Source organism: Gigantopelta aegis, chromosome 14, assembly GCF_016097555.1.
Source record: "Gigantopelta aegis isolate Gae_Host chromosome 14, Gae_host_genome, whole genome shotgun sequence".
Lineage (NCBI taxonomy): Eukaryota > Metazoa > Mollusca > Gastropoda > Neomphalida > Peltospiridae > Gigantopelta > Gigantopelta aegis.
Window position 1 is genome coordinate 37,753,529 of NC_054712.1, and position 12,299 is coordinate 37,765,827.

Consider the following 12,299-nt stretch of genomic DNA (forward strand, 5'->3'; position numbering starts at 1 on the left):
CAGTGGGCCCATTGGGCCATTTCTCGCTCGAGCCAGTGCACCACGACTGGTATATCAAAGGCTGTGGTTAGTACTACCCTGTCTGGGATGATGCATATAAAAGATCCCTTGCTGCTAATCAAAAAGAGCAGCCCATGAAGTGGCGACAGCGTGTTTCCTCTCTCATTATCTGTGTGGTCCTTAACCATATGTTTGACGCCATATAACCGTAAATAAAATGTGTTGAGTGCGTCGTTAAATAAAAATAAAACATCTTTTTTAAACGTGAAACCATATGCATTTAGTTCATCTTGGGATGGGACAAAATATTTCGTGTGGGATCTAGTAATCTTTCTAGGCTTCTAGTCTCCCAGGTTAGAGGATTAGCTGATATTTCTCAAATCGCAAAGACAGTTAAGTTTGATAAGCTTGACATAAAAGAAAATAAAAAAAAACTTTTGAAGTTTTCAACATTGCAAATTTGCACATAATTAGTTTATTAAAAAATATATTTTTCACAAACTATTCATTTTGTATTTATTGTATTTAAGCTAGTCACATGACTTACATTTTTGGTAACTGGATAAAAATAAACATAAAAATCTTGACAACATATCTTGCCAAAATGTACATAACAAATAAAATATAATTTTTTTAATTTTCAGCGAGTAACATTCAGACGTCGTCCCCGATGGTGTCAAGTAGTAACATGACAACAGTTCCGCAGCACGCACCCCCCGTCATGAGCCCGGCCCCCCTACAGACTCCAATGATCCTCATTCTTCCAGGGACCACCAGCACGAACTCACTCATACAGCCGTTGCAAGATATTAATAATGGTGGGTGTTATACACAGCCGTGTGTTTGCTTTCCAATTAACCTTTAGACTACTGGATTAATTTTTAACAAAAACCACGTTGAGTGGGTACAAGTTTATAATTTTTACTCACATATATTCACTTAAATGTTTCATAAATACATGAAATAAAGTTCATATATGAATCAGTAAGTATTATTTTCGTGTCTTTTTTTTGTAATTTTTATTATTTTAGATCGGCTAATGCAGGCCTGGAAATAATTATTTGGACCGTGCCTGTCAAGCTGTCCTATATCAGTCAGTTTGTGCCTGTCACAAATTAAAATGTACCTGTCACCAAATTGCATGCCAGTGTGTAAATATCGAAAGCAATTATTACAAATTTTAGAATGTTATTTATCTTTTATTAATCCTGTAATATTAATAAATGCATGAAATTATAGTATGACTGATAAATTACTTATATGGTCATTGTTATTGTATTCAGATCAACAACTGCCAATATCACTTTGGTAAGAAACCTTCAAATCTTAAGCAGCCACTGTTGTCAGAATCAGATAAGAAACAATGTTGTCAGCATAACTTTGACTTGTATCTGATTTCGGTTTCTAGTTTCTAGTTTATGATATCGTTCATGTTATATATCCGTAGGCAGGAAACCTTCAAATGTTGAACTGTCACTACTGTCAGATAAACAGAATACATTTTCATTATCACTAAAACTTTCACTTGTGTCACCAGACTCCGAATCAGATCCACTAATCTCCTTTCTTTCAGTTTCTAGTTTCTGGTATTTTACTTTTGGGGGTCTCTTTTTGTACATTTGCCTTTTCTTCTGATTTGGTCTCCTCCTTTTCACCTGGTTCCACAGATGAACTACAGGGCTTACATCAAATGATCCCAGTGGGGGACCTTCCTCAACAATTCGTAGGATATTTGTTAACCTGTCCTCACCTAAAGAACACCTGCTATGACTCTTTGTTCTTTTTAAGCGAGAAAACATTCTCTCAAGTTTTGCATTACAAACTGGTACAGAAAACAAAGTTCAATGAAAGTCAGTATATTCTTCCACTTAGTGGACTTAGAGCAGTTAAACAAAATTTTCCAGGTTTTTTTGTAACAACTTTTATGTGGCTGTAAAAAGTCCAGTGTGTACCTGACCATGTCGTGCCATTCCTCTAGAATATTTTGAGGAGAGGCATCTGGAGAAAATCCTTGTTTCAGCAATACAGGCTGAAAGTTCTCTATCAGTTCAGTAACATTGACATCCGTAAAGTCTACACCTGCCACATCAACATTTGATTTCCAGTGTTCAGTGTTTAATATAGTGGCAACATTATTCAGCTGTATACTGCTGGCACCCTTTAGTCTGGAATCCATGGCACGGTGTACAGCATTTATAATGGTATTCTTTGCTGATTTTACATCTTCAGTGGCCTTCAGAAAACTTGTTTTAGTGAATTCTATCCCCTGATAAGTGTACACTGAATCAGTCTTTTGTAACTTTCCAAACAGAAATTTAACAGCAGGAAGATCCTCAAAAGACCTAGTTAACAATTGATCAAGAGATTCTTCAGAACACTTGATATTATGTAGAACTCCAACACTGTCAATAACATCTTCTTGAAATGCTTTGGACAATATAGCTGCTGGGTTCAGGACATCAATAAAGAATGCAACATACAAAAGCATGCGACTAGAATTCCACTCACACAGATAACCACATATCTTTTTATGATCTTTACATTTTTTGTCACCAGCTAAGTGCTGTAGATGTTGCATGTAAACACCATATTTATCCAGGACCATCCGCAGTGCTGACAACTTGAAAGAAATCCACCTTGTACCACAAGCACGTTTTGGTTTCAGAGAGCCCTCTTCAAATTCAAATGTATCTTTGACTAAATTGTGCAAAGTTTTCAGTTCCTGTAGTTTTTTGGGAGATTTATGGTAAAGGTAATACAACCTCAGCAGCATATTGTCCACCTTTTGAAATACGGTAGTATTTAAGGCATCTTTCAGGGCCAATTCTAATTTGTGAGCCACACACCATGTATATATTAGCCATGGTGCTTTTTGTTCCAGAAGTGCTTTTACTCCACTTTTATTACCACTGTTGACTGATGCACCATCAGCACCAAAACCAATAAGCTTTGAATAAGTTCACTTGGCATGATACCCAGTGAGTGAAAACTCTCCTCAATTGCACCAAGTATTCCAGGTGCATCTCCCTTTTTTGACATCTTTTAGGTAAAGAAATGAAAGCTTCACTTCAATTTCATCATTTTAGAATAAGGATCAAAATACAGTACATATACAACTTCCTTTTCTGTAACAGACTTGTCTGTGCTCCCATCAGTTAAAACACTATAGAATTTGGCTTTTGAAAGATCATCATGCAGCTTTGATGCTATAAACTGTCCATGAATGTCCACAAATTCTGCACATTGTTTACGGTTAGTGTAAGCTTGAACACCTATATCTACACCATGGTAAGTTTCCAGTTTAATCAAATCTTCATACACAGAGAATGGGAGCTCTTTTTTGGCAATAAAATATGCTATTTCAAATTTTTTTATTTGTTGAAGTTCTTGTACTTTAGTCATACTACAAAAGCTGTCACCAAGCGTTTGTTGTTGGGGGTCTGGTTCAAATACATTGTGAAGATGTTCAACACATTCACCCCTAGCGTTCATGTCCTTGACGTAAAGTTTGTATGCATGTTTATGGTAGTTTGTTGAAGAATGGTCTCTAGCATTTGATAAGCGCATGTTTGTAGACCCTCTTATCCAAACGTCAGTGAAATCTCTACTACACCGTATCTCTTTCTCAAACTGTGTGCAGACGACACACCTCATTACGGTCACCTCACCTTTAGAATTTGTTTCGTGTTTTAACCAAACGGATGCATTAGTTTTTACCAAGTCGTCATTTATCCATTTTTGCAACGTTGTTGATCGTAGAGTTCTAACCTGCTTCTTTGTAATGCTGGTAATTTGTGGGGATGAATCTGATGTTTCGCTACCGACATTAGTATCACACATACTACTACTTGTACTTGCTACACTTGTAGTTTTATCCAAAAAAGATGTTATCTTTTTCGACATTCTAAATTCTTTACCTTTACGGACACCACGTGATATCCGTTGTGCATGCACGGGCGATGACGTCACTATATTCTCGGTTTCACGTTTTATTGTTATTATTTTTAAATATATATTGACCCGTATAAAGTATAAGACGTGTTCTGTTGATTTGTTATTTTATGTTATTTACTGACATAATTAACTTCGCTCGGGGGGGGGGGGGGGGGGGGGGGCAAAAATTTCGTGCTGTCGGCTATTCGGGTCACTCGGAACACATTTGCCGATTAACGACTTTCTGATCGGACCCGCGTTCCGTATAAGCAGCGTAAGTGCAGCAGACATATTTCGCGAGACGCGATTTCTGCCAATTCGTCAAGGAAATAAAAGTTATAAATTTTTTAGTAGTACGTTTGGGTGTTTTCTTCCTTGTATTTAAATATGTTTGCGTGCAGATCTATTCGTTGTGCATAGTTGAGCAGAAATGCGTAGCGTTCACAGTGGGTTTTTTGGTGTGCAACGCGGCCCCGCTCTATTAATAGACACCAGCTGTAGTAATCGGTTGAGGTGTCTCTTCCCCCAAAATAATATTAATAATGACCGATGTGTGACCGTTCCGTTTTAGAGGTACAATAACATTCCATTAAATAATTATAATCGGAATCAATTAATTGTCAGTTAATTTTAAAGGTAAACTTTAGTGTTAAAAGACGCTTATAATTATCACGCCGTTTGTGTCAACCATTGAACCAATGATTCGCCGAGGTGAGGTCATTAGGCGTGTCTATTAATAGACAAAAACAATTTGTGTGTTGTTTTTTCTCGTGGAAAACGTAAATGCCTTCTCGTTTGTATTTAGTTACCATAAAAACTAATGTAAGCTTCGTGCACGTGCACACTAGTCGGAAAATATTCAAAATATGCCTCTCTTTTTTTTCTCAAAATATAGAGAAATCGGCTAAGACAAAATAAAAATAGCAGTTTTTGTGCCGGACAAGATGACCGCTAATATTAAATACGCGACTGTCAAATCGTGACAAATCACAAATACGTACCGGACAATGACCGTGACCGGACACTTATTTCCAGGCTTGTAATGGTGATTAAAATTAGGCAAAAAATCAAAAAAGTTGCGTTTACTTACGGGCATTTGTGGCCAGCTGTCCAGTATTTATGTCCATTATTCCCGATAACAGTGGTTTTCTGACCAGAATTTTTTTTTAAACCCGAACTACGATTCATATTGCAATATTTGGTAATTTTCGTTGTTGGTAAAACGATCAAATTTATTATCAAATTAGCTGTTACAATCAGCTATCGATCCCTGAAAATTACCGTGACATGCCGCCATTGTTGTCAAGCGAAAATACTTGCCGAAAACCACTTTTTGAACTCAACATTTCAAGGTATTTTCAATTGAAAAAATCAAAACAAAAACCATCATTTTGAAAAAAAATCTTTTTTCTTTAATTATATTTCCGTTTCCGGTGAGTGTCGTGTGCAAAACGGCGGGAAATATGAATTGGGGAATGCACTGTATACAGTTTACAGTATATCGACTGACGTGACGTCGCGCCTGCAGTAGTCAGAAGGTTAAGAGGCAGGGCTTCTAGATTATGGTAGCCCCACTCCCATGGCTAGTGGTAAATAACTATTATTGCCATGCCTGACGGCTAGTGAATTGGTTTTGGTCATATGTTTCAGTTAAGACTTATTTTGAAATATAAATATCCTACCCGCACCGCACTCCCAAATGTTAATGTTTTTAAGCTCTATCTCTCTTTAGATGACATATCTGATTATTAGGCCCCTACTATTAGTTAGTAAAACTGTATTAAAGTAAAGTAGGTCTAGTGAATTTTGAATTGTGGCTAGTGAATTTTAAAAATCGCTGATCCCATGACTAGTGGATTTTATAAAAATTGTAGAAGCACCGAGTTAGAGGTGTTAGGTTATAGTCGTATAATATTGACGTTTAGTACTGAGGACTGAAAGAAGAGAAAAAACTCATTGCTCATAAAATATTGTCCCCAGACACAATTTGTGTTATTAATTCACTACCGGTTCAACTGGAGAGGACTATAGGTGTAGCAGGGGTGTAGAAAGTACTCGCCCGCTCGCTGAATGTGAGTAAAATTTCTGACGGATGAGTTAAACAATACAACTACTAGTCTGACGGGCGATCTGGTTTTGTTAATCAAGGTTTCGGGGGTGGGTGAGGGTGAGCGTCTTTTTTATTTCGTTTGCCATGTGATGTTGATCACTTGGTCAGCCAAGTTATTAATAATGTTTTTGTCAAATTTATATCTATCATTTGAAGGAAGGAAATGTTTTATTTAACAACACACTCAACACATTTTTTTGTGTGTTGTATTTACAGTTATATGGCATCAGACATATGGTTAAGACTATCATTTGAAGTGTATATTTATAATATTGTTAAACAATTTTGATCTATGAGCTGGCAGACTAGTAGAAATACTGGTGGGCTAGTACATTTTAGTTAATTCTGGTCAGGAGGGCTAGTGAAATATTTTCCATTTCTGCACCCCTGTATAGTTACTGTCTGTCTGTCTGTCTGTCTGTCTGTCCCACATATAATTTTCCAGACTTTATTTTCTCAACGTCTTTAATATATGCAGCTGAAATTTTGTGATTAGCCTTATCATGTATTGTTACAGATCAAGTTTGACATTTATGACAATTTACCCATTTCTGACAGAGTTATGGCACTTGAACTTTAGAGATATAATTTTTTTTTTTAAATCCTGACTTTTCGCATTGCCTCAAGATATTACTGGTGTCACAAAGGCTGTGGTATGTACTATCCTGTCTGTGGGATGGTGCATATAAAAGATCCCTTGCTGCTAATTGAAAAGATTAGACTATGAAGTGGTGGCAAAGGGTTTCCTCTCTCAATATCTGTGTGGTCCTTAACCCTGTGTCATTAAATAAAAAACATTTCCTTCCTTTCATATTTTTCTACTTTTTTTTTCAGTTGAAGCTTTGTTGAAGAGCTTGCTTGGACATCAGAATGGGATGAGGTAGCAATGGATCAGGTGACGTCATTGTCACTTTAAACCAGACATTTGTGTTGTGCGTGTGAGTGCGTGTCGGACCACAGTCCCCTGGTGATCGCAGTATTAAGATCTCCGTGCCGTGTGCTCTAGCAGCAAGGACCAGACTGAGTAGCCTAACCGAGGATGGTCTTGTTTTAAAGACATTTACTGTGATTGGTAACCCCATTACCACCAATCCTCACGTTATGGACGTCTCTTGAGTCGTACTCGTAGCAGTTTAACACGTCCTCTTAGATTCCAGGGGCTAGTTTTTTTGGTGGCAACATGTTTACCAGGAGCCCTCTTTTTACCACTTGTCTTCTTGTGGTATTAATTTTTTTTACAGGAGTCTGGTTGGTAGCATGGTACCAGAAGTCATTAAATTACCAAAGATCTGTTGCATGGTAGTGTATTTAAAAGAAGAAAGGCGACAAGGACCAAAAAGAAAAAAAGAACATCTAGTTCCTGTGGTCATGTGATGTGGTCTTGGTATGCAAGAGAAACTGTGGTGTAAGGAGAAATCATTTGTAGCTTCACAAAGGCAGCTAAATTGTGTTTTAGACACTCTTCTTCTTTTTTTTCTTTTGTAGCAGTCTACGTATGCTGTTAAACATGTATGTTTGAGCGGTTGTACATTTGAAACCTCCCATCACTCCTGTTTTTCCACGTGTAATGGTCAAACCTGTGAATCACGACCATCAGTTGTGGATGCTGGAGAAAGAAGGGATTGGTTATGTGCTACATTGATTATTATAACTGTTATTGGCTTTTTGTACATTTTTCTACTGGGTGTATTGTTAAAGCAAAAGATTTCACTGCAGAGGCTGTTGTGTCGAATCATCTCTTGAAACCTGGGTGTCCACTTCAAAAAATAATCTGATTTCAATTCAGCCATGTCTTTTGGGGATTAGGTTTCATCAGTCATTTAGACTCAGTGGCAGATCCAGAAAATCCATTTAGGGTAGGGGGCAATGACATGAGACAGAATGCCATGGGAACTTTGGTGGAGGTTTGGAGTGGGATGAAAATTAATATATAATAAAATTATAACTGTCGCAAAATTTAGGCCCCCTAGATCTGCCTTTCAAAGACCTGACTACGGATAATCAAAGCTATCTTAGCGGTATGGTATCGTAAAACCGTCACAGGCTATGACTTCACTGTGTGAGACATGATAGTTCCTGATGTCGTAGCGCTAACATAGCTTCGAAAATCTGGGCCGTGTTCAATTGTTCTGCATATAACTGTTTCGGTGCCATTTCCCCATTAGGGCTGTCCAGAATTGATTGCATTAAAGAGGAGCGAGATGGTAAGAGGCATTTACTTCTTTGATTACCACAAATGAAGTAAAATTGTATTTAAAGCAAAGTGTGCATAGGGGAAAACAACAGCAGATTCACCAGGCATAAAAGTGATAATTTCTGTACTTCAAGCCTCCGCCTTAATGTTGTCATTTCTGGAACAGTCCTTGGAACAATAGATGGAGTATTGCACTTCTGGGGAATTCCAAACTTTAGTCCTTTATTGAAAGTTCAGTAATCAGTTTTAGTATGTCTAAATCATTGATGAAATCCAAACATGTTTTTAACTGTAATTTATCAATGTATCAAATTCAGACTACTAGAACTATTGTCTTTTTTTCTTCAGAAAATTAGTTAACTTTTTTTTTTTTTTAATCTGAAAAATGAGAAGCGTCAGCAATTTTATTTTATTTAATAATGAAATAGTTTAGCTTTTGATCACTTCTATGCCATACTCCTCCACCAAACCCCCCTCTCTTCCCCCCCCCAAAAAAAAAAACCCCACAAAACAACACCCATGTAAAACAAATTTAAAAAAGCTATCTACATTTAAATGAATAAAAGCCAAATAGTCGAATTATTCATTTTTGCAAAGTGTCAGGCTGTAGCTCAATTGGTAGTACCAACCTAATGAATTCATTGTAGGATCAATCCACTAAAGCGGACCCATAGCTTTTTGTCCCATTCCAACCAGTGCCCGACAACTGGGGTATGTGCTGCCCTGTCTGTAAGAAAGTACATCTAGAAGATTCCATGCTGCTAAAAATAATTGAATTATGGCAGTGGTCCATAATTCAAAAACTAAAATTGCCGAGAGGGATGACATGGATTTTACTCCATCATGGTTCAGTTAAGGTGATCCGATAGCTAGATTTGGTTTCCAACAATTAATGTAATTTTTATTTATTATCAATTATTAGAGAAATACGGGTCCTTAAATCTGTGACAGTATGCCTTTAACCAAAGGAAACTTTCTTCATTTTTGCAAAACGTCTACTTGATTGATTGTTGACCCGCATCTTTATAGAAGGTTTTTGGGTTTTTTTTTAAACTATGATAACAACATAGCCAGTCTCTGCAGTAAGTCGTAATGCTCTTTATATGTTTTTCATTTCACCATTTCATACTAAAAACAAGTTTTATGTGTTTTTATGGCAGTTCACCCAAATGTAGTAGCTTTATTCATCAGTATCACAATATTTGACTTCATACACATCTATCGTAATGTCCTATCGTAATTATCAACATTTTCACATTCGTGCAAAACCAGGACTTGCACCAAAGTCAAGGTGATAAACATTGTTCCCAAAATACATATATCTCTCTCTCTCTCTCCCCCCCCCCCCCCCCCCCCCCCCCCCCAAAAGTACAAATATGCTGACCTCAAAAATTTCATCTCAAAACCAATGATGTTATGTTTAGATTGAAATAACTAAATCTATTTCAGGATACCCACAGCTCTTTGTCTGCTGTTGACAATATCATTGTTCTAAAGAATAGACAACAAAACCTGTTGTGCCCAAATTAATGAGATCTAGAGCTTTGAAGACATTAAAGGGACAGACCCTAGTTTTTAAACACTACGGCATATTTTTACAATTAGAGCCATTTTTGATCACTGAAATCAAACATTACTTGTATTTTATTGTGTAGATTATCCATTTCCGTACAACCGAAGTGTTTCTGGTAATTTTGATGTTTCTAATATAACAAAATGCATTTTTCGTATTTTAAAAAACACCCATGCGTCTAAGAAGTAACAGTTATCGAGTGGCATTTTAGTCTATTTTTAAGGGTATTTCAACGTCACAGACTCTTGTTTCACTGTGTTGTATTCAAATTTGTTATAGGTTGGTAAATTAACCAAACATAGGGTCTAGGTAAAAAAATAATGCCTTGTGTTTAAAAACTAAGGGCTGTTCCTTTAAATATAATATTTTAAGACCGTATAGAAATAATACTGTATGTTATGTATTTATGAAAACAAAATACATAGTCATGTCAGCATGTTTTTTTATATGATAACTGAAAATGTTGATAATTGTGCGTTTTTACCCTTAAAAGTTTGAAAAATAGTAGTTTGACAATCAAGTTATCCTGACCGTAATTGTCTGTTTAAACTAGATTTTCTTTGCTATGAATTGTGGTTTACAATCAAGTGATTTATCTTAAGAAAAATGTAATAATGATAGTTTTAAAATTCTTTTGGAAGTCGACTACTCTGTTGGTTTTTATTCAGGGAATAATGATACAAATTATTTTAATAGAGGAATATTTATTTTGTAAGAAAATCATTATTTTCAGATGTGTATATATTTTATTTCATATTCTTAAATACTCACATTTCCGATCAATGGGAAGCTGGGTAAATAAATATGAAATGTTTTTAAAAAATGGTTTTCAGTGTTAATTGGATTTAAGTTTTTAAAATTGTATACACTTTACTGCGTGCGGTCCATGCAATTAAAAATATGTGTATTGTGCAAAGTAAAAAGAAAACTGAGGAGAGAAAATTAGTTTTCCTCAGCTTTTGGTGGGTTTTTTTTTTTTAAATATACTTTATCTTAGCATTTTGTTTTAGTATCTAGTTGCATCAAAAAAAATATATAAAAAAATACAGATGTTAATAAAATTTTCTTCAGCTTTTCCATCGGCATTACTGAATCGGCATTACTGAATATTAATGCAAACTGAGGGCTGGTGTGTTTATAAATCTTTCTGATCATACTATGCATGTCGGCATTGTAGCACGCTAATCATGAAAACTGAAATTGACATTCCAGTGGCACAAGCTAGTATGCTGGTTGTCGTGGATGCAGACTGGACCATATTTGGTGTGCACACACTCATAATCAAGAAATAGTCTTAAGACATTTTGTAACTGAATTAATTTAATTGCACAAAACATTAGAAATCTGTTAACAAAATACCAGACATTTGGCACATGTGCATGATTTAGGAAGAGGGGGGAAAGAGTGAAGATGATGGGGGGGGGGGGGGGATAGTTTTTAAAATTTTATTTATGAAGTTAATTGTTTTTATGTGCAATTGGGATGCACTGCCATAATTGTACATTGCCAGATATGAAATAATTTTTCTGTTTTAAGAAGACGACTACATGTGGTCCTATTATTTTTTTATTATTATATTTTTTTTTTTTAGAAGGCAACTACCGGTAGTCGTAAATAATAAATATAGTTCTTTTTACAAGAAAATAAAACAATTTGTTTTACAAGAAAATACAACAATTTGAATAAACAACATTGCAGTAAAGGTAATTTCAAGGATTCTATGGGCCACAATATTTTATGAGTTTTATTATAAACAAAACGTGGCATCTATTACCGTGATACCATTTAATACACATGCAGCGTTAATGTACATGCCTAATTTGCTTCCACATGATCTATTTTAGTGCAGATTTGTTTTATTGCAACAGAAATAAAATGTGTCATTATTTTAATAAATAGAAAGACTAGTACAGATCTGTAAAACTTGCTTTGACCGGAGTATACCATATCCTAGTCACCTTGCAGCGCTTAATTATTTTACTTGTTAGTGATTTATAATCTGGAATCGTACATTTGTATGTCATAGTTCCACACAGTGAACTGTTAATAGTTGTCATTTTAGCTGTGTATATTATACAGTGTTATACTCAAGAGGATATAAAGTAAAATGCTTGAATTGAAGAATAGAGGTAAAACATTTCGTCGGAAACTCTGAAATGTTACTGGATTACAATATAATCAGTATTTTTACGAGCATACAAACTATAAGCTAGATGATGAGGGGGTCAATGTCAACATGCTTTCTTCTTTTTTAAATGTTTGTAAAATATTCCTTACAAAATCACAATTTTTATTATATGCCTGTCTTTGATGGGTCATAGGGCTGGGATGTGGCCCAGTAGTAAAACCCTCGGTCTGATGCACGGTCGATCTAGGATTGATCCCCAATCTAGTGCTGTCGTTAAACAAAACAAACTTTTTTATGGGTCGTATTTAGTAAGGTGTTGTCCGTCGGTAAAGTCTTTGTTTCCGGAGCATAACTTTCTTAA

The 12,299-nt window shown here is 35.8% G+C and overlaps 1 protein-coding gene across 1 annotated transcript in view; it reads left to right on the forward strand.

Annotated features, from left to right (window-relative positions):
• Nucleotides 1-8,558, forward strand: part of LOC121387996 — a 37,803-nt gene extending 29,245 nt beyond the window's left edge. The window contains exons 13-14 of the mRNA XM_041519186.1: nucleotides 645-818; nucleotides 6,878-8,558. Of these exons, the coding sequence (XP_041375120.1) occupies nucleotides 645-818; nucleotides 6,878-6,927 (224 nt within the window). The 3' untranslated portion in view covers nucleotides 6,928-8,558. The remainder of the gene's footprint in view (nucleotides 1-644; nucleotides 819-6,877) is intronic.
• The last annotated feature ends 3,741 nt before the right edge of the window (nucleotides 8,559-12,299 follow it).